Source organism: Tachysurus fulvidraco, chromosome 19, assembly GCF_022655615.1.
Source record: "Tachysurus fulvidraco isolate hzauxx_2018 chromosome 19, HZAU_PFXX_2.0, whole genome shotgun sequence".
In the NCBI taxonomy this organism is placed as follows: Eukaryota; Metazoa; Chordata; class Actinopteri; order Siluriformes; family Bagridae; genus Tachysurus; species Tachysurus fulvidraco.
Genome location: NC_062536.1, coordinates 8,595,302 through 8,619,559, shown reverse-complemented (window position 1 = coordinate 8,619,559; position 24,258 = coordinate 8,595,302). Strand labels below are relative to the sequence as shown.

Genomic DNA, 24,258 nt, shown 5'->3' with positions numbered 1-24,258 from the left:
TTAATTAAAAAGTGTAAACACAATGGTTCTGTTCACTACTTGTACTAAATGTATTTCTTCTTCTATTGTATAGTGATATACATGATATATATTACTAGACTAAAACTAAAACCATCATTGTTGCATATTTGCAAACACATATTTTTTTTTGTTACTCTTTGTCAAAATGGCCTGATTATAATTCCTGAAATATATCTCATGTGTGAATTATTAAATGATTCATGTGTAAAATTTGCTGTGGTTTCATTTTCACATTTGTGACTTGATCTGTCTTTATTTTGCCTAAGACTTATTACACAATAAATTTATTTTACCATGGCTTTATTTTTTACATGTAGTTTCCATATAATATTGCATGTACATATATATTCAGAGAAAATCAGATTTTATGTTATTTTTTAAAATTCTTTTCGTATATGATCACATAATCTTCACATTCACGTATGAAAATCTAATCACTAAAACTGAGTCTAATTTTTAATTTAATCTTTTATTTTCAAATTTAAGATTATTTGTATAGCACTTTTTACAATAGACAATGTCTCAAAACAGCTTTACAGATCATAAACAGAAATATTGGTAATTTATAAATAAATTAACCAAGTATACAAAATGTACCTAAACACAAGATTAATAGGCTTAAAAAAAACTAAAACTTTTAAGCCTTTTAGACTATACATTTAAAGAAACCTGATCTAGAGTTGCTTTTCTACTATATTAGTTTCACAGCCTTTTAGATACAATTTCTTCGGTCTATTTGAAAGAAAATAAGATTACTATTGTTTGGGGAATGAAAAAAACCTTCAATAGAAAAGGTCAATTCAAATACACTGTGGTCCATGAGATTTAATCTCTTGCCCTCTGTTTAGCTGATATTCGTTCCAGTTAAATAAAGCCCAGATTCTCACTTTCGTTTTTATTTACTATTTTCTAGTGTTTTTCTCACACAACATTTTAAATTTCTCACTGCACATGGTATATATGAATGTAGTCTTAAAGCACTCCTATCATTAAATTCATATCTGCAAACTGGCCACCAACTTCTGAAAAGTGGTTGCTAAGTATAATATATTCACATTGTTGTGTGCTTATCTTTAATAGTTTTCTAGTTCCATTTTTGGTGCTTGACATTAATTCCTCATTTGCACTGATGATGTGTATCTCATGGATGCATGTATATTTATAAGCCGATCAGCATGAGACGTGATAATCAAAGGTCTCGTTGCGAGCTTATGCTGGATTTTATTAGCATAAACAGGTAATCATGCAGAAGGAGTGAAGTTATAGCTATCTTTGGAGGCATCAGAATGTAGCCTCTCGGAGGCTGTGTCACGGGTTACAAAAAAAATCGATTAACAGCGAGCTTGTATACACAAGGGAACTAGTTCTGTTTATGGGAGAAGCCTGATGGGATCAAAAGTATATAAATTGTTTGATAAATAAGAATTTTTCATTGGAATGAGGTGACATCAAAAAGGTGTCTCTCAGGTCCATGGTTGGGATCTCTGCTGGGTTTGGCATGTTCTGTGTGTCTGTGTGTGTTACTCGAGGTTAACTGGGTTTCTCCCACTTATCAGCAATTGCCAGTAGATGGACCAGCTACTCTAAATTTGCATTAATGAATGTCTTAGCCAAAGTGTTTTCCACCTACTATAGACCTGAACAAGGATAAAATAGTTACTGTAGAAGAATGAATGAATCATAATCACACTCAAATTAATATTAAATGTGGACTCCAAACTTGAAATAGAATATAAGGGCCCCTGATAAAAGACAAGTACCTATTACCTGATGTTGAGAAAAAAAAGCCATAGCACTGAAAATTCCACATGGAGAACAGGAATGCAGTATACAAACGATTTTTATTTTCTGTGATGTCTCTTGAACTTGCACTACATCTTGAACAGATTTGAGACACACTAATAAATAAATCATTCCCTCCAGGATTTCACAATTTTTCTTCTGCAGGTTTATTTTCTAAATTTGTGATGGATCTTAAGTTTCTGTGTTTTTTTTATTTTATTTATTTGTTATATATTACTTGAGCTGCTTGCAAGTACAGAATTCCTACTACTGAAACCGCATATGTAATTACTTGTACTCATGTTCGACACGTGAATTAAAGAGCGATTTGGATGAATACATATTGTGATAAACATACGACACACATGTCCAAATCTGCAGGAAAAAAAAATGCAGGTTATTTTGAAAAATTGAAGGCTCCTTTGAATATTGTGACATTTGCTTGATTTTGCTTGATTTTGAATTTCTGAAAACATTAAATCTTGGAAAGACTGGCAAACACAAAGTGTATCTAACAGTCTATGAAGGGCATTAGAATTAATTATTTATTCTTATTTTACTGTCTTCAGTGCAAATTATATATATATATATATATATATATATATATATATATATATATATATATATATATATATATATATATATATATATAAGAGGAAAAGTGTAAGGGTCATAAGGGTGGAGGATGAAGCTGGAGCAGGCTACATTAAAGGCAGGGTCTCCGATGTTTGAAAGCCAATTTCGATATATAAAATCACCAAAACAAAGACGTCCCTAACTCAAACGGGTCCCACCCCTGTATTGATAGCCCCGCCCACATACACATACATACGTATCCCAGGCAACTAATGGAAAGAAATGAGGTGTTATTTGTGTAGTAACCGCTTTCTGCTAATGTGACACATGCGCACTGAACACTCTCTCCACACATATTGACAAGCCCCGCCCCTTTCTGCCCACTGGCCAATGGCTACACTTTTTTTTTTTAATTTTTGTTTATTATCGGCCTGATTCAGTTTTCTGAAGCATTTCTCAAAAATTGGAGACCCTGCCTTTAAGGCCCATTTTTCATGGCTGGGCTTGAAGCAAATAAACTAATTCATTAAGCAAATGAAAAGAAAATGTGATGTCACTTATGTCAAATCCCACTACAAGTGATGTAAAGTTGCAAAATGCACATATAGGTAATACAAGCTGTTTGATTCACAATAGCACAGCTCCAGGGGAAGACACATTTGAGAAAGGTAACTGCTGTGAGGAAGATCATTTACATTCTAAGCATGAATAGCATGACGAATGGAATGAAGCTTGAATGCACTCAGTAACATTTGTCCAACCACCAATTTAATATCCATTTTAGAGCACAGTGCTGATCACATCACTTCACGAGTGGAAAAAACATAAATTATGATGAAATTTAATTACTGCCAGTAATGCTAGATTTTACATGCAGGAAGATATCTGAAATTTGTATTTATGGCAAATGTTTTTATCCATATCAACATACATTCATCTTTAGCAGTTGAGGGTTAAGAGTCTTGCTAAAGGGCCAAGCAGTGGCAGCTTGGTGGTCCCAACCTTATCAACTGAGATACCAATGCCCAAATCTATACATTTTTATATTGCACTGATTAATTTACATTATATTACCTTTATTAATGTAACATCCATGCAATATTACTACTACTACTACTACTAATGATAATGATAATAATAATAATAATAATAATAATAATAATAATAATAATAATAATAATAATAATAATAATAATAATAATAATACAATCATAAATAGCTCAGAAAATTTATATCAACCTCTTTGAAAATATCATTTAGATAACAAAATATTTTCTGCAAAATTCGGTTAATGGCCAACCATATTTGGACACCTTCCCACAGAGTTCAAGGCCCAAACCTGTTCCACCATGACATTGCCCCTTAGTGAGATCAAAGAAAACATGATCTGCCTGAATTGGTTTGATAAAAAAAATCAAGTGCACGACACACAGCTCTGACTCTGAACAACCGAACGACTGCAACTTAAACCTCCTCATCCAACATCAGTGCTTGATCAAAACGTATACTCTGTCTAACTGAACACAAATTCCCACAATCCAAAATTCAGTGGCAAACCTGCAAAGCAGAGTGGAGGCTAGTATAAAAGCAAAGAGGGAATACATTTGGACTGGGATGTTCAGAAAGTACATATAGGTGGAATGCTCATATGTCTTCTGTACATACACACACACATTTGTGTGTATAAAAACTCCAACTAAATTTCAGCATATTAACAGCAGCAAGAAGAGAGATCCACATTCTGTATACGTGGTATTGATATTAAGCAATCACAGCACATGGTTCATTTTAGATCTGTATATAGAAATCCTACAGCTAGCAGTTTCCTCTCAGTAACAAGAATCTAACTACATATTAAAAACTACTACAAGTGAAAAAATATCAGATGAAATAAATATAACATCAATCATCACACTGTTAGAGATACACACTGTATTCATTTTATATTAGCTTCAGTAACATTAGGCAAATATTTTTAGCTTAGACCATTTAGTTACTCAGACACGATTAGAAAAATGACACAAATCTGACAAACATCTATAGGTAAGCTGTCCATGATTAAATAACATCTCATAACCACTTTAATGAGACTGAAAAATTTTGTATGCAATATATGTATATTTACATACCAATATTGATATAAAGGCCAATGATGATTACAACTGCACTGTGAGCACTGTTGTGGCATAAATGTAACAGAAAACCTTACTTTATCTTAACCAAGGTTTATGTTCACACACTCTTCTTTTGTAGACCTTCAATGCAAATTACTGCTCCATCTAAATCTAACTCTAAATTTAACCTCAGTAAAACAACAGGAAACATTCAGCTTTTTAAGCTTTTTAAATACACGGAGAGAAGTCAAAAGTCCCCACAAGCTCAAAACGATCAGATACTCCTACGCTCCTTGATCAGTTGCCCCTCACCAGAACATGCACACACAGTGTAACTGATATACACCTCTATTGATTTATATCTGCCATTAGGAAAAACTCTTCATCTCAACAAAAATAAATGAATATAGTAGAGAAGTCTATAACACAATATAGTAGAACCATGTAGGAATTTGAATTTTTGGAAGTCCACTTGTTAGCATGACAGTTCAATTTATTTCTCTCATATATTACAGTCTCTGAATATTTTTTGTGCTCAGGTATAACATGACATTGAGTAAAAGCTCTGAATAACTGGGACTGCTTGTGAGGTCTTAGTTCTGAGTATGGAGCTTCTATTCCATTGTTGAAATTCTAATAAAAGCCCAGGTAGACAGAGATAAGGAGAGAGAAAGAGAAAAAGACAAAACCTCTTGGTGATCACATGCCAAACTAATGCAGGAGATGAAGATTTGAAGTATTATTTTGATGTAGATGAATGGGAATGAGGAGGAGGAGGATGATGATGAATGAGCCAATCTAAAGAAACCAGCTTTGTCCTAATCTACACGGGTCACATTCCAACTCACAAAGGCACTAAGTTATCAAGCCTCCAAAAACATCAAAGCCCCTAAAACATATATTCCAACACTGAACATCAGCCCCAAAAAGCACAACGCCAAGTCACTCACACGCCACTCACACATCGGCCCCTTCCAAACTGCCATTTCCACAGCACCTTGCACCCTACCTGCTTGTTTTTGAGGTCAAGCGAGAGCTCGTAGTCAGAAGTGCTGGCATGGCTGCAGGCCCCGTTTCTTTGCACCCTCATAGGAGAAGATGCGGTGTGGTGCAGACTGGGCCTCCTGCCTCCTCCTCCTGCACTTCCCCTCCCTCCTCCAGCTTCCTCTTCCTCTGTTTCTTTCTTCCCCTTGTCCTCTTGCTGCTCCTGCTGCTGATACTGCTCAGGGGACTCAGCTGCAGGTTTCGTTCCTTCTTTCTCATTCACTTTCTCCTTTACTTCCACTTCCACCACCACCGGCTCTGGAGACTCTCGCGTTGGATCTCCTCCTCCATCCCCCCCTCCTCCATCCGCAGGTGGAGTAGAGACATCTCCATCCGGAGGTGGTGCAGGGCCCTCAGGAGAAACGGAAGGAGTGTCTTTACTGCTGAAATGGAGAAAATGCAGAGTGAGCCTGCAGCCATCTGACCTCGTCCTCCAGTTGGGGCAGACGGAGCCCTCCCTTTCTCTGGTTCACTCCTTCTCTTGGAGGAAGAGGACAAAGAGAGACGAGGGCACCCTGCCATCCACTGCAGGGCAGGACTGGCACACTTACCCCACAAGCAGAGGGACAGGGGAAAGGACACACAGTGACTCGTGACACACACAGACAACAAGACACAGCCATGCAGCTCTTGGAGTGTTAGGCAGCAGGTGTGTATGTGTGTATGTGTGTGGGTGTGTGTGTGACCCGGCAGCATCGTACTTGCACCCTGCCTCGCTGAAGCGATCCCATTGGTATGAAGCATGTATGACTATCTGTGTGCTCTGGGGGATGTACATGACAGCAGGAGAGCGGCTTTACTTTCATTTTGTAGCAGCTTGCTGATATTACTATGGGAGCATGGGACTCTCACTTTCATAAAAGAAGCTGCTGTTTCTCTCTCCTACCATTCTGTCTCACCATCTTTTTGTCGCACTTATATTCTTTTCTTTATTCCCATTCTATTTTCTCTTTTGTAATTTAGTTTCAATCCAATTCAATAAGACTTTTTTGGCATTACAATATCGAGAAAGCATTGAACGTCTTGAAAATGTTACTGATTGTGACAGAGCGTCATTGTTGGCTTCTCACTCGCTTCTTTGTATGTAACCAAATGTGACTATATTATTCAGAGTGAAATGATAAAGAGACAGATAGAAATAAAGATATTAGTAGGATACCCATTATTTGTGCCAGCTTCCTGAAAGATTTAAAGCGCACCTGGTTATGACTAGATGTGCACCAGGACAGGGATTGCTTGGGACACGATCGGGAGCTTTTTTCTTTCATACAGGTGTGTGCAAACAGTCAGATGTGAAGAAAGAAGGATGTGCACAATTATTATTCAGCATCCTGCCTGATTCAAATTAGGTGACTTGTTATTAGGATACTGGTTTTGGGAATTAGCTAAATTTATTGAAATTCACATTTTTTCCCTATTGTTTTCCAGGATTTCTATGAGCACAGTAGTAGGCCTCTTATTTATAAACACCCTTTTACTAAAAAAAAAAAAAAAAAACTTTTTCATGACCAGTTCAGGTTAATCCATACACAGATCCAGATACAGAACTAAACAGATACAGGCATTGTATCATAACCTACTTATTTTATACCTTCTGTCTATCTGTCTATCTGTCATTCCCTCAGTGCTTCCTTTCACTTCTTGTCCTCTAAAGGAAATTGGCATCTGTTATTACAGTACATTCATACACTGACAGCATCTGGTTTTGCATTCATACACTGACAGCATCTGGTCTTTTATTCCAAATGACAGCAGCTCTTCTGCTTTGGTGGACTAACTTTGGTAGACTGTTACTCATGATTAAGGAACTATTAAACTGTAGATGATTCTTCTTGACATATTGGAGTTCTTCCACGGTCACCGATTTTCCGCCACCTTTATTATGTGGCTACATCATGTTATATTGGTTAGAGCCCTGTATTTTTTCACCCATTGCACTAGCCTACCCCATGGAAAGGGCTTGTTCATTTCTGAATTTCATTTCTGAATGATCTCACCCAAGCTTTCTTATATTTTTTCCTTAAAGAGTTCTGTGAGATTTTGTGTGTTTGTTGGTTGGTTAATTGTGAGCAAGATATAAAGCTGATCTACTCAAACCTTCGATTTTTGGTTTTATAAATAAACCTGACATAATCTTTTTAAGTGCTTCTTTTCTTCACTTCTTTCACCTTACGCATTCTCTTTTCCCCTTTCAGCCTGACTGTGTTTGACCATGTATGTGTGATGACAGAAGCACTCTGGTTTTCTTGTTCCTATTTTAGCACAGATGAGTATTAGAGAGTGGTGCTATATTCAGACAGGTCAGGCTCGCTCAGGCTTTTAACAGAACGTCTTCTGCCACCTGCATAAATCTATGCATGAAGTAGGATCTCAATCTTCCGGTCTTGACCCAACAGATGGCACACATGGAGCTACTTTAACTCTAATCTAACTTTTTTGATTCTGTTTTGTATCATGAATTTCACATTTTCATGTATGTAAATAAAGTCACAGCAGGGGTAGATTACCAACCAGGCCTGCAGGGTCGGTTCTTAGAAGCCCCAGCCAGTAGGGGGCCTTCAACAAGCATAGAACTGAAAAGAATGATTAGCCTATTATAGTGGCTCACATAACAACTAAAACACACGTTACACAAAAGTTATACAATCTAAAATGAATTTAAAAGTTTTATCAGTTTGAGGGTCTGAATTTCTAACCACTCATCAGTCAGTTAGGTTTGAGATGAGTTACATAAGTGAATAAAAAACAGATACACTTAAACCTCATCTAAACAAAGACAGAAAACTCTGAAATGGAAGACTCTTTCACCTCATCTACCAAAATCATCAAAGTGTAGCTTTTTAACAAGCTCCAACTCAGTGGACAGAAGCTAACAAACAAGAACGAAACCCCCCACCTATTGTAAAACTGGCTTCTGCGTATTACTAAGACTACTCAAACCCTCTGAATGAATAGAGAAAATAGCAAGGTTTATGCTTTATTTTTTGAAAGAATTGCAGGGTGGGGCAATTATAGTCAGGCTGTCTAAAAGTGCTGGTCCAATTTTCTGATTATGAATGTGACACATTTGTTTGGCAAAGGTGAATTATATGTTATTAATTGGTTATTTAAAATGCCATCAGTTCAATGTTTCACATATCAAGATGCACAATTTTGATCAAAATATAGTGATGCAGTGGTTGTGCAGCATTAGCTGAGACTCATACGGGCAGGATTTTGTGTTCAGGGGATGTTACTTAGAAGAGGAAGCTCAGAGTTAGCATTATCACAGCAAGAGACCCACAGGAAGACTTATTTAGACACAATGGGGTTTAAAAGATTTTATCACAGTGAGGTGGAAATATTGATAAAAAACTTTATTGGATGAAACTGGAGCAATGGAAAAGGTCTAAGCCACAGCCGTATCTCATTTCACCATTCGTTTCCTGCATTGCTGGAGGAACACAAGATAAACGTCAAGAGATATAAATCTGTACTTTTCTGAAACGGCTGGCAAGATAAGTCAGGAGTCAGTGAGCATGAAATCAGAGCATTGCGTTGAGCATATGGAGCATGCCACTCACACAGCACGTCTCCTCGAGGGCAGGCAGAAAGGGAGATGCTTTGGGGAAATAGAAAATTAGTTTTAATTAAGCCTTAGTGCTAGATTTCTTACTGTACATGTAATAAAAATATTAACTGATTGATGTATACTGTAATGTTTAGTAAATGACTTCCTTAACCTCTCTTATTGATTCTTTCATCTACAGTATTATCCTCTGAAATACCAGGCATAAGGACAAAGCACTAAGCACACAAATTCACACAGTTAATCATACTAAGGGCAATTTAATGGAATCAATCCACCTACTTGCATATTTTTGGAATGAAACCAGAAAACCCAGTGGAAACCCATGTAGACACAGAAGACATCATGCAGTGATACACTGCATATATCCAAGGTCATGATTAAACTGAGGACCTTGAAGCTGTGAGACAGCAATTCCACCCACTGTGATCACTGTCCACTTTTCTTATTGAGACAAAGTATGAAACAGAATGACAACGCTATCAAGTATGTCTTAGAATGTAGGTCTATAAGCTACACTATTACATCCTTCTTCCTGTAGTAAATTTAATCAGAAGATCAGAAGATTCACAAGCACAAAGTTTGCAGCTTCATTAGTTCTCAGGGTTCAAACTGGGTAAGAGGTTTATGCAGCAAGCAGTGCAATGCTTTGGCCCATATTCAGTCTGCTATTTACACAAGAGAACTTCTCCATATTCAGAGTTGTGCTGATTAATTTGAATTTCTGGGTGAACTATACCAATACAGATTTTTCAAATTATTTGCATATAATTCTCATCTCCAAAATTGTCACTTTTTGGAGATGGGAATTAAGAAACTCTTCATTTTTATATAGAAATAGAAAAAGTTTAGACTAAACTAAGGCAAAATGCTAATTTTAACATGTTATTTGTAATCTGCACATGTTATTTGTAATCTGCACAAAATGCACATTTCTAACAATAAATAATACTGTCCATATTAACGGAAAGCAAGCCTTTAAAACAGCACTTCATATTTTTTGCATGAACTAAAACCATAATATTTTATGCCAAATATAGCAAAACAAAAAACATGGAGCTTAGGAAAGTATCACTAGCATCCAAATATGTTGATGTCGCGAGCCGCGAGTGGCTCTTTCATCCCTCTGCTGCGGCTCCCTGTAGATTTGGAAAATAAATATTTAATTTAAAATTATTTTATTTTAGTTAGTTAGATTTTAAAAAATGTAATTCTAAATTCTAAGATTATAATGCTCTTGTAACATTAAAATAAACCGTGTTTAATTTTTTTGTAGCTCAAAATATGCGTCATAAGTGCCGACTTGCGAAATCCGACACACAGAAGCAGACGCATTTTTGGTTCGCTGCAGCCGCAAGTTAAAATTTTGATGTCATGAATATGAAGAGGACTCAATCGGACATTGAACATTTTATTTGTAACCTACAACCCACCGTCTTTTTTGTTAAGGTTAGTTCAAACGGTTCAAAATATTTTTGTTTGCCTGCAGAAATAAAATTTGGTTTACTCTGTAGCAGTTCATTGATTTCATAAATGCAACACACTACAGTTTTTTCTATACTTTCCATAAAGGTAAAAAACGATATATGCAATGTTCTCTTCATTTTAGATGTCAAAAGGGTTTTGTGGCTCCCTGTGGTTTTTTCTGTGGGAAACGGGTACAAATGGCTCTTTGGTTGCCGACCCCTGGTCTAGTGGGACTGCATTCTGCCGTATTGTAGCTTGATTTTGTTAATAACTTACTTAGCCTAAAAACCATACTATACTGAACTGTTATAAAACACAGACTTCCACAAGATTGTGTGTCAGGAAGACAGAGGCTCTGTACATAATGAAATACTGATAGTTTTATCTTACTTAGCAGCAGAGGTGGGAAGTAACGGAGTAAAAATACTTCGTTACTGTACTTAAGTATTTTTTTCTGGTATCAGTACTTTACTCCACTATTTATTTTTCGGACAACTTTTTACTTTTACTCATTACATTTTTACACAAATATCTGTACATTTTACTTCTTACATTTTCAAAACGGACTCGTTACTTTTAGTATTATTTCTTCTCATTGAGCGCTGTTTCCAGCCTATATCCTATCATTGTGCGGCTTTTTCCCCATGTGACTGGTGTACTGTATTATTTACTGGATATCAGACATAGACTAAGGATAGCGGAGCTAACAATGAGCAGTACGCCTACAAAAGGAATGGCTAATGTTAATTCAGAGGGAGTCACCGATGTTAAAATAACTAACAACGAGGACATTCCTGAACACACATGGCCATATATGAGGGAGATGTTTGAAATAATCAAAAAGGATTCGTGGCGAATGCGTTGCGAATTGTGTCAACCCAAAAAACACGAAGCGCTTAATTTAATTAACATTAATATCGTCATTTGTAAAACATCCAATAATTTTGAGTTGTTTTCAATGACAGAGCTGGAATCTCCCTACAGTTTGGGATATGGCCTTGGGATGTGAACGTTGACTCCACCCTACCTCACCTACATCAGTGCCTGCCTTTCATAACACTCTTGTGGCTGATGAACACAAATATCCATCAGCACACTCCAAAATTTTATATATAAACCATGACGTCCAGTTACCAGCATGACACTAAACAGGTAGTAGTAAAGGCGACTTTTTACTTAAGTACATATCAGAGTCCATACTTCTTTACTTTAACTTGAGTAAAAGAGTACACTACTTCTACTTTTACTGGAGTCTTTTAAAAAATGAGTATCTGTACTTCTACTTGAGTAAAGGATGTGTGTACTTTTGCCATCTCTGCTTAGCCGTATACTTAAGGTTACAGAATAAAAATAGAAGCTCCTATTGTCTAAGGTGTGTTTAAGGGTTGTTTATTTTTTTCAGAAACCTTACTGCAACCATCTTCAAGTTCAAACTCATCCTGATCGTTCTTTATGCTACAGTGCTATACTCTGAACTTTATTATCTTCATTAGAATCTTTTTTAGGTTCAACAATTGACATCGGGTCATATATTCAAAGGCTATGTAAGTTTTCTTTGTGTCAAACTAAACCCTCACACTCCTCCTCTGCGCTATTAAATCCTTCAGACATGTTCCTATTAAACATAGCCTGCATATAGTAGAGTCTACATGTATGACTGCAGGACTGCAAGAAGCTGCAGTATTTTCTGCTTCCTCTGCAGCAGATTACTGGCCTGGTGTGATGCTGCACAGTAGAATGCTGATAGACATATGCTGCACATACCGTACCACTGCAATGCAACACAGAGCCGCAGCGCTTGCATGAAAACATGATTAAAGCAATACAAACTCTCAAGCATCTGAACATCTTACAAGCTTTTATACAGTAATATAGACAGTTTCTTGGATTAAGATTTCATAACCAGAATAAGAATAAGGCTGTAAATCGAGAGTTGAAAATACATTCTGTATTCCACAATAACTCTAAATCACAAAACCTTCCTCCTGGCAATTTTATTTCCTTTTGAAATTCACCACTACAGTTTATCAGCTAGGTAAAAGAATAAGCAACCCCAGTCAACCCATAACCATTGTGAAACAAATGTGCTCTCAGTATCTATCACCGCCAGCGAATGACTATAATTAATGAATTTACACTGCATCCCTATTTCTACCCCTCCGATGAACAAAAGAACCTAAACATGTGCTGCTTCGCCCACTCAACGCTACCACAAATCCCCCATGTCTGACAGTCATTCTGAGTATCGTGACACTTAAAGGGCCCCTTATGCCTTCATACAGTAGCTGCTCTTCTATAGAAGGTTAAACCATTGTCTCTGGTTTAATGCAAAACATTTTCTCTAGTGGGTATTTACTTTTTCTTTCAGACATGTTAACTGTCGACTATGACTATGTCCTAGTAGCTCATAAATGTTTCCAGTTACAGCTGATTTAATGAATGTAAATACACTTTATGGCCAAAAGCTTGTGGTTCTTCTGCAAACTGGTGCAATTGTACAGAATCAATTTTTGTGCTGTAGCAAATCCCTTCACTGGAACTAAGAGACTCAAAGTTTCAGCATGACAACGCCCCTGTGCACAAAGTGACATCCATGTCAGTCCTGACCTCCACCCTACTGAAAACATTTGGCATGAACCTGAACGCTGACTGCATCCCAGACCTCATTTTGAACCTCGTGTTCCAAAATCTAGAGAAAAGCCATCTCAGAAGATTGACGTTTTTAACAGCGAATTTAGAAAATCTAAATCTGGAATAGAAAGTTCAAAAAGCATGTAGGTATGATGGTCAGGCATCCAAAAACTTTTGGCCATGCAATGTATGTAATATGGAACATAGCCTATGGAAGTTATTTATATGAGCAATTTACCTAAAATAGAATTTGCTCTAATTCCAAGGTTTTAAAACACAAACACACACACACACACACACACACACACACACACACACACACACACACACACACACACACACACACACACACACACACACACCACATTTCTACCTGGCTCTACCATTTATAGTTAGTAAAGTGGTAAGGAGTGTGTGAATGTGTATAACGCAGCATAAAACATGCAACATAAAGTATGAATTGATCTCTGATTAAATCCACACTATCCAAAAAGTTTAAAAAGTTTGTCTTCTGCTTTGTCGTCCTACTTTCCTTACCTTTACTCTCACTTCTTTGGTACCACATTCTTTACCTCTGAAAAAAATCCATATGCAGTACTCCATATTTTTCTATGAAGCACATTAATCACCTTCCCATGTGGAAAGTAAGGTCAAATCCAGAATTTAGAGTGGAAACCACACAAAGAAGCACCGTTGCCCTTGTGAGATGTATTCAGATGATCCTGTTCCCTCTTAAATATATTTACAGTATATTAAATGTGCTTTAGAGGACAGGAGCAAAGACAAGCAGCAGAGGAGCAGTGGAGTCTTGTGTTTTGTATATGTTTTGAGAAGCATAGAGAATAAAAGAGATTTAAAAAAAATAGATAAAGCATAAAAAGTGAAACAGAGTGATGCATAGAAAGAGAATCATTGAGGTTTTGGTGCAGTAAAACACTTGGACATTCCACTACTCTAGTATTGCAGTAATGGCAGAAAAGAGCTGACACTATCATCTTCACACTTACCACTTAATCTCCAACACAGAATGCTTCAGCAGCATGACTTAAAAACTGATAACCCTGTCATGGCCTACTGTAGCTTTGAGTGAGAAAATATCTTCTGCGGATTCATGTCTCAGATCCTATTGATATGTGGTAGCATGGGGGAATCCATAATAATACATAATACAATTTCTACAATATAAAGTTCTAAAGTACTTTTCCTGAACTGAAATATGTTTCTTTTCAATCATTTGAAAAACAATTCCCAAAAATGAAATCAAAGATTTCATTAAGTCCACTAAACAACTGTCGTCTACATACAGTATGTTCAGTTCAATTACATCATTAATGCAAACTAGTACAGAATTGTATGCTAATTGTATACTAATTATAGTAAATGATAAACCCTTTTGATTATCAGCATCCTCCACATCAGTCTGTGTCTCATCTCCTGACCTATGAGTCTCTCTCAGCATTTGAACACACTGTAAGCCTTATCACTGTCTCATCACTCGACTGATCTCTATCAGCTCTTATATCAGTGAAGATAAAAAAAAGTCTGATTGATTCTGTCAGTTCTGTTATGTTAAATCACATTTCTTTTCTGCAGTCTGCTGTCATCTATAAAGAGTGTGTAAGTGCAGTGCGGTTCTCTGTTTTGATGACACAGGTACACTGCAGATATTTGAACAGCCTGTATAACAATATGAATCGATTAAGCTTAGCTTTTTCGTTACGGCTCATACTGTAGCTATGCAACAATTTGATCAAATCATGTGTGAGGAAACCACACTTAGCCAGCTACTGTATGCTTTAGACCTGTTCTAGACTTTAGAAAAACAACTAATGATTAATCATGATCATTGCAGGCATTAACCAAGGCAAGGTTAAAAAGTAGCCTTTAAGGTTTCTTAAAGCAGAAATGTCAATTTATATTACTGGCAAAAAAAAAAAAAAGTCTAAATTTTCAGATTCCGGCTACAGCGTCAGCAGTTTTCCAGTTTCCTAGAGACGACACTAGGACTTGCTAGCTACATAAATCACATAATACTGCACATCATGCTTTAATCATATTGTAATATTGTGTAATTCCGATAACAAACAGTTAACAGTGGACACATTTACAGAATCTATCTATGTTTATAGCCGAATCTTTTCCGATCCATATTAAGAAGTTCTTAAGCTCTTCAACGAGACTGTCTCTTGAGTTCAACACTCAATAACATCTCAGATCAATTCCTGACTGACCCCCTCTACTCCTCTACTCACTCTCTCTCTCTCTCTCTCTCTCTCTCTCTCTCTCTCTCTCTCTCTCTCTCTCTCTTTCTCTTTCTCTCTCTTTCTCTCTCTCTCTCTTTCTCTCTCTCTCCCCTGTCCATGAGGGATTTAGGCTGTGCATGATGCAGGAAGGTCAGAGCTGACATGGAGCACAGAGACAAGAGGGTTGAGCCCTTGTTCAGGCCACTGGGATGGGATGTGCGTATGCAGCGAGTGTGCTGACAATGAGGTCACCAGGAGCATGGGCATCAGCACTATGATAATGGAAGACTATTACACGCTGCTAGAACCAAAGGAATCTAAAAAAGATAAAGGACAAAAGAAATAAAGCCCTGCATCATCATCATCACATAATCATCACATATTCACAAACATGTTACATGAAAAGATAAATAGACATCTACATGAAAAAAAATATTCTGAGGCTATTGCCATTACACTTAACACCACACAAACATGTTGAAAAAAAAAAATCTATAAAAATTCATTCTACTACATTTAACAAACTAGCATTCAGCACACAATTCCACTGGAGCTGTTTCAACTTTTCTGATAATCAGGTATTAAATAAGCCTTTGTAAGCACCAGCAGTCTCACAACAAGAATACGTGCCATCTTATTTTACTTTGATAGCAATTTCTATAATCTCTCAAAATGTGTGCCCAGACATGCTGTCTTTCATCGGAAAATATTCTTCAACATCAAACAGACCAGGATTTGTTTGCAGGCCACAGTAAGTGATGCACTTTCTAACTCAACTCATGTCTTTTTACAGACTCCAGCAATTGTTCCATATCCTCAAAAATGCAATAATAAAACTTCAACTTTACATGAATTAAGCTGTCCTTTTAACACCGATTTCAGCCTAAGATATTCTGTTTGCCATGGATAGAGCTGTATACTTTGGCCACAAGCTTTCAAGGTTTGTTCACACTAGCAGTTGACAAAGCATCAGATGAGCTTCACTTTGAGTATGTTCACAACCCTGAGCTGTCATTTCAGTGGCAAGTGACAAATGGAAACAAGTCAAACATGTGACCCAAGAGAGTCTTCGATCATGACATGGCAAATGGGACTGATGTTTCATTAGATCCCCACTTACAACTTTATTTTCCTACATGCAATTAATCCCAAATTAGAATGACTACATGCACACAAGTTATAATGTGTGAGCAATTTTGTCTATACAAACATATGGCCAGGTCCATAAGTAATTTTACAAAGCTATTGTTATTTTTAGCTTTCTACTACAGTATTTTGGTAGCAATTAATGAATATATAATTAATATAAAGTGCAGACTTTTAGCTTTTATTTGAAGGTATATACTTAAACTACTGTGCTTCTCTTGTATTTATTGGTGATGTGATGCTGACAAAAGCAACAGAATTAATTCTATACTGTACCAAGGCCATTAGAATTACAGAATTAATTCTATACTGTACCAAGGCTTTATTATTAGCTCAGATTAACCGAATGTTAAAAAACTTATTAGACAGCACTCAATATTACAGATGAACAATGACCTATTGCACACTTTGAAAACACTTTGAAAGCAACCCAGGAATTTGTAAGACAAAGAAGTGGAATAATCTGCAATAGTCAAGTCAAACACCAGACCTGAATCTAAGTGAGCTTGCATTTCACTGGGAGGGAAAAGGGAAAATGTCCCAAGAGATCTCCTAGAGTACTGTTTAAACAATGTAGTGGTAAGTAAATGTCTATTTATATTGTTAGGTTTGACATATAATTGAGTAGTGGATAAAATGTTCAACAAGGTTACGGCTGAAAGCAGACTCTGTGATCACTGCGATTGTCCATTAAATGGTCTGTTGTAACGGATTTGATAAATCGCTTATGAAAAAAATATGTGCTTTGTCCTTGAAAATTTTTTGGCTAATAAAGTGTGAGCTGTACCAAAGATTCATTCCTAGTTTCGTTTTAACCTCCGCTAAGTGCCAGTACCTTTTGTTTTTCTCTCTGTTTTTTGTTCTGAGGTATGCTGAGGGATTGTTCTTTGTAAATTAACACTGTTCAATTTTTATTATATTGTGAATTATTTCCCACTTGAATCGTTTGTTTGTTTGTTTATTTGTTTGATTATTCCATGTTCTTAGTGTCACAATTGACGCAAAATGTCCCAGAACTAAATTAAAATAAAAAATTACAAAATTCCACACATTTTGCTTGATTTAAAAGTTGTTGTTTTTTTCAAAGTTTAAAATGACTACAACAATGCTACAAAAAAAAGCATGAACTTCTATCCAATGAACTCTCTTTCACACTAAAGCTAATAGTCTACAGTAGCAGTACAGTCTTTCTTCATCACACTGCTGATGCGTGATTTGCTATCAGTTTATTCCAAGTGTGCTTCACAACAAAGCCCTTAACACACCTTTTGAGACCGAGGTAAAAAAAAAACCTGACAGAGGTTAAAGATTTGAACACTGCATGCCGTCATTGGCCAGCATTAGTTAGACAGTTATGTATTTGCTCTTTGGCATGACCCTACGCAAGCAATTTGTGCCAGAACAGGTGTGAAGCAGACACACTGCTACAATGGAGATTAATTCTTATTATAAAGCCTCATAGAAATGCTGCCTCATGAGAGCACAGATTATTGTTCTGAAAGGTTTCTCCTGAAATATGAACAATAAAAATAAAAAATGATAAACAAACACCGACAGCACTTGAGTCAGTAAATGCGATCTCAAACCATTTTCTATTTTTCATGTACATTTTGAAAAAGGAACGTTCTGAAATATGTATGGCACATTTAAAAAATAATCTCCTCTACTCTTTGGTTAGAGGTAAAGAAAGCAATTGGGGAGATTCAAGAAGGGGGTGAAATGGCCAGTCTTTAAAGATGTATGTGTAACATTCTGAGTGAATTTCTAAAGCAAAGTCAGTATCAAAGTGCTAAAAACTATCCAAATAAGCAAAAATACTGCATGTAACCTCTAGCACTACATCTACAAAAGTACTATATGGAAGAAAATGATTCTTTAAAAAAATGCATGCAGTGTAAAAGGCTGTTTGTACAATGAAATATTATTGTATGTTATTATAAGGGATGAGAACAGTGCCCAGGCTGAGCCAAGGATGTCTATAGCAAATGGTGTATCCAATTGATGTAGCCTGAAATGAAGTGCTATTATGCTGAATTTTTACATGGATTCTGTAGCCTGCGGAAAGCACCATATCATTACCCGAGCCAGCACGCTGTTTACTGTCCTGCGTTCTGCTGTGTTCATTTAAGTCTCAATAAACACAACATTGCAGGTCTATTTTTATACCTTCACTTTTGCACACACAAACATTTGAGGACCCTTTTCTGACAAATATTCATTTTCAAAATAATGTTGTGCTACACCTAAATCTACCTCAGTAATCGAAGGAAATTAGTTTATCGCTTTTACTTTTATTTTATATAAAATGATAGTAATGGGGACCAGCCATATATCCTCACTATGTCTTGAATATCAGTTATTCCTATATAAATATGGATGAAGAAATATAGAGGGACACTAAGACACTATGTGTGCGTGTGTGTGTGTGTGTGTGTGTGTGTGTGTGTGTGTGTGTGTGTGTGTGTGTGTGTGTGTATGTGTGTGTGTGCTTGTGTGTGTGTGCATGTGTGTGTGTGCATGTGTGTGTGTGTGTGTGTGTGTGTGTGTGTGTGTGTGTGTGTGTGTGTGTGTGTGTGTGTGTGTGTGTGTGTGTGTGTGTGTGTGTGTGTGTGTGTGTGTGTGTGTGTGTGTGTGTGTGTGTGTATGCTATCTGGCAAGTAAGATGTAAATAAACTAGAATCCAATCAGCTCAAGCTCTATGTCACTATGAGAAACACAAATCACATGCACAAACACACACAAATTCACAAGCACACTGAACAGACAGTTTGGGGAGAGATAAAGAACTATTGACAGAGCTGCAAGGAAAGAGAAAGCAGGATGGAGCTGATATCAAAACAGAACAGTAAAAAAATGTAAAATAGAGATAGTAAGAGCAATAAAAAAAGATAAATCATGCAAAAAATTTGGATTAGTGAGATAAAGCAGGGATTTCATGCAGTAAAACAGATGGTGTCTGACACACACATATACACACAAATGACAACAAAAAAAAGCATAATGTGTAGAAAACAGAAAATATGAATTCATGTGCATCATAATATTTCATTGGAACATTTAAGTTATAAATAAACTGCCTGCTGTCACAAATGTGCTGAGGTATCGGAGAGATTTCATAAGCCTGTGCTTCCCGAAGCTTGTGATCTTCCTTGTGCTTTGTAATGTGAGAGTCACGACTCGAGGCCAGCAAAGACGTATGTGTTGTGATGTCTTCTTCAGCTCCTTCTTTCACACTTCTTTTCTATTCTCTCCACAATAAAGAACAAATATGAGCCAGTTTACTTGACTTGATTGCTTCAAGGACTTCTGTCCTCTCCACTCTCACAGCTCACACTGCGTAAGGCACTGCGTCTTGTCATTCATCAACGAGTTGATGTGCAGCGTGAGAAAGCAAAAGGCAGTAACACCTGTCCAGTATCATCACACTTAACCTTTTTGATTATTTTTCCTTTCATCCAAAGCTATTTACAAGTGAAACATAATCTAGTACAAGCATCTATTTGAGTTGTTGAGGATTAACTTTTTTTCCCCCCTTTTTCCAGTTTATCATTTATCGTTTATATTTCCTCTTAAAACAATCACTGGAGAGGTCTTTGCTTAAATGCCCAATATCATATTTAAATATATTTAAATGATATGATATGATTAATATTATATTGTTAATATTATATTTTATATGATTAATATATAAAAAATAATGATTTAAAATGAACCTAAATGTTTTAATGACATCATCATTCTCTAACAAAACCATGTTTGTGTGTGTAACATTTTTTTTAAATATATGAAAAATACACTTTACGTACCAAGTCTTCTTATATTTCATGAAACATGACGGTGAAATAAATAAAGTAAATTGCCCTTAGGTGCGAGTGCGTATTCCATTACCGAAAGAAAGGATGTTTAATATATCTCGAATTGCAAATATGTTAATAATTTACCTAAAAATGTAAGAAAATGTGAGATGTAAATGCTACACTTAGATCCAAATCTTTTCTCCCTGATTATCTTTTAAATATCATAATAAAACAGAAGTGAACTGTAAAAACAAAGGCATTGAGTAAACATTCGAGTATAGTCAACTTTGATAAATAACTCCTACAGATATCACTTTTCTCTTTATTTAAATAGTGTATACTCGTCATTTTTGCTAATTCTAACAGCATCTCTTCATCCTAGTTTCTTCTCATATCAGATAACCAACTTTCTATATTTAGAATTTGCCCATATATTCATGTACAACTGAGATGTAATGGATTTGCCAAGGTTAAATATCTTTTGACCCTGCCTGCATGATTCTTATGGTCTAGAATATTTTCCCATGTTAAACTTCTTTGCCTGTTTTCACATCGGAACCAAATTATCTAAGGACAAATATGTATGTTTCTGAATGTATGTTTCTTCTAAATAGTACACTATTAGTTGATGGCTGAATTAATGTTTCAGGTCCAGCCAAGATAAAGCCACATTCAGCACATCCAGGTCATATTTATTTTACTCCCTGGATTCTTTCCTCAAGTATCGAAGGCAAAATAATTAGATTGTAATTACTATTAATCAAACCAAAGGAGATTTAAAGGATGTAGAACATTTTGTATTGTACAGGGAGGTGCTCTTGTTATGTGTTCTTAAAAGATATAATTAAAGAGAAATTATTAGATGTAAATCCCAGCGAGAACTTCTTTCTGTAATTACTTTGTAAATAGGAATGTATTAAATTTTTGCTTATGAAAATAAGTAGCGATGCAAACACTCAGCATAGTATTAAGATGGCAGGACTACTGTAGGTTAAAAGTTTAGCAACACAATAGAATAGGTATAATGTGTGCTATACGTAATTACTCTAAAACATTTTCACTTTCCAGTTCCACCAGTGTTTTAATAAGCCAGCTATCCAAAGATGTTCAGAAGTGTAGCTGTCTAGTTTATGTTAGACATCAACCTTAGAGGTGATATTTCCTATAAGAAATATCTAGTAAGCTATATACACGATTACTGGGTGAACAAAAGTCTCTGTTCATGGATGCAAGACTTCCCTGCAGTCAAGTGCTCAATGTAAGATCTTCAAATGTCATTGTGAATCTTGTAGTCTGAGCAAATGTTTGTTGGCCTAGGGCACACAATTTTGTGCAAAACCCAAATTTGCATCTTTTTGCTAGCCGGTGTTTACAAGAATTCAACTGTAATCGAATCTGACAGGCTTTCCTAGACAACTCCATATATACATTTTTGTTCATATTGATCACAGTTCCAAAGCCTGTGCCATCTACATAATCTCCATTGAGCCATGATTATTTTAGGAAGTCACCCATCCTGGATCTTGATTATCATTAATTGCTCATTTGAACTTTTCTTTTATCGATTTTTAATCCATTTGAAATGAAGAGCATAACAACATCATTAAAAATATAGTCAATTAAATCCAGCAAGCCTAACAGAGTAAGGTGCATGTGGGTCATTTTAGTACTGAGAGGAGAAACAGCTCTCAGTCTATCTACCCCTGCACATCAGCCCCAGGAGACAGCCATGAAAGAACTTATCGACTAGGTCTCCTCTTGCTTCCCGCATCCACTATGAGTAATCTCATGGCAGAGGCCATTAGAGTGATGAGAAATGAGGGACAGAAAGGGAAGGAGTGCACAGCGCAAATGTAGCAAGAATGGCCATCTCTTCAGCTCTACTCCATGGCTGAGTGCTGGTAATAAAAACTCGGGGAGTCTAATCAGAGATGGCATCATCCTGCTCTTTATTAGCTTCCCTTTGCATCATCACCAAGGGACTCAATTTAAGAAGTGTAGAAGAAGAATATTAGGGTTACGAGGCCCCTGCTCTATTTAGCCGTGTGGAATGGTTATTAATGAGAAATATGATGTGGTTGACCAGGAGAATATTGACCAGGAGTAGTTTAGGGCAAAGATATTTGGGGATAGAACAAGTTGGCTTAGGAGTTTTTATTTAGTAATACATATTTAAATAAAGTCAAATCAAACATATTGCATGCTTTTAGAATACTTGCAAATTAGATTTTTGGTGTCCAAAGCCATATTATATAAACCCTTGCTGTAAATGTAGGCACTTCAAAAGGGAAAAAAAAATTGGTTTTCTCTTTATAAGCATTTGTGGAGTAAACAATGTCAAAAAATTGATGTATGGATATTATCTATATCTTTATAACTTTATTCCCTTTCCCAATCTTAGTAATATATTGTATGGTATCCTACAGTAGAAATGATTCTGAACATCACATTCACTGTATGCACTGTATTAGAGCCCTGCGTGGGACTGTTTTTATAAACCCGCACCCGCCCTCTCCCGCAGAATTTCTGACCACGACCGCCCACACCCGCAAGCTGCGTGTTCCACTCCCGCCCGCACCCGCAATGTTTGTGTCCACTCCCGCCCACTCCCGCGAATTTTTTCTTGAGAGCTTGTGGAAATTTTGATTGTATACAAATGATCAGACTAATTATTAGTTCAGGCTAATGTCCAGGATAACAGAATTAAACATGATTGCATTTAAATAAGATAAATCAATACTAATGCTAATACTAATCATCTTCTCAACGTTATGTGTTGACTCCATTCTTATTATTAGGCTACACGCCAAACCCCACCGGGTCCCGCGGATCTCCCGCTAAATTTTCTGACCGCCCACTCCCGCCCGGGGTAAAGGTGAAACCGCCCGCTCCCGCGAGATTTGCGTTGGGTCCCGCAGGTCCCGCGGGAGCCCAATCCCAATGCAGCCCTCTACACTGCATGCACTGTAAGTGTGCTACCCTAAAATAGTGCAACATCTAGAGAGGCATGTAAATCAGAGGAAAAGCCTTATTATAATACAGCCCTGTTTTTATACCCTGCACATAATTACATATAATTGCTGTCTAATTACATGATGCACGTGTAGGTTTTTAATTAAAAATGATTCGAACTACACAATAATTAAAAATATTCAATAAAATTAAATTACATTTTCTTAATTTATTCAAAACAAGCTTTAAATGTCAGAACCAGAAATGAAATTTCACAAAGGTGAAATTATATCCCCTCATCTTTTTCCATACTGTATATTATGCAAATGAGATATATAAGAAAATTCATTTAAAATTGCTGCACAGGTCAAGAGATGTGGCAAGAGGATCCTGTGGTCAAGTAAAGTGCAAGAAAGACTCATAAGGTTGGCTGACACAATGTAGGCTGTCATACTCTTTAAATAATTGGTGATATTCTGAACCTTTGACTGCAGAATTTTGTGATAAATGTATCCTCTGAGACGAGCATGCCAAATGACACCACACAGAAATGAACTGACAGTCACTCCAGAGCATTTTTGGGCATTAAATGGGGAAAGCTATGCGTGGAAAAATACTGATTTTTACCGATTAACACTGTTAAGAGCTTCTAAGAAGAGACATTTGGAAGCCTTGTCTATGTGCTGCCTCAAGTCAAAACTAAATGTACATTTACTGCATTTCTCTCATTCTTAAATAAAATTTTATCATAATTTATTTCAGTATAATATAAATACTCCATGACACTTATAAAATACAACCAATAGTGAAATTATGCACTGTAAAGTATGCAGACGTAAAGTATATAACGTGAAAAATGTGCCAGCATGATGATAGGACTCACAGCAAGACTAGAGTTCAGGCTATTGACCAACAAT

General features: G+C 36.4%; 1 protein-coding gene across 4 annotated transcripts in view; it reads right to left on the bottom strand.

The window, feature by feature from the left end:
• iqsec3a (IQ motif and Sec7 domain ArfGEF 3a) overlaps window positions 1–24,258 on the bottom strand; it is a 103,562-nt gene that overhangs the window by 53,190 nt on the left and 26,114 nt on the right. For 2 of the 4 annotated variants that reach the window (XM_047804275.1, XM_047804273.1), the window contains exon 3: window positions 5,503–5,920. The exons of 1 other annotated variant lie outside the window; for it this stretch is intronic. In XM_047804275.1, coding sequence (XP_047660231.1) covers window positions 5,503–5,920 — 418 coding nt within the window. The remainder of the gene's footprint in view (window positions 1–5,502; window positions 5,921–24,258) is intronic. One more of the 4 variants, XM_047804274.1, reaches the window with a different exon arrangement.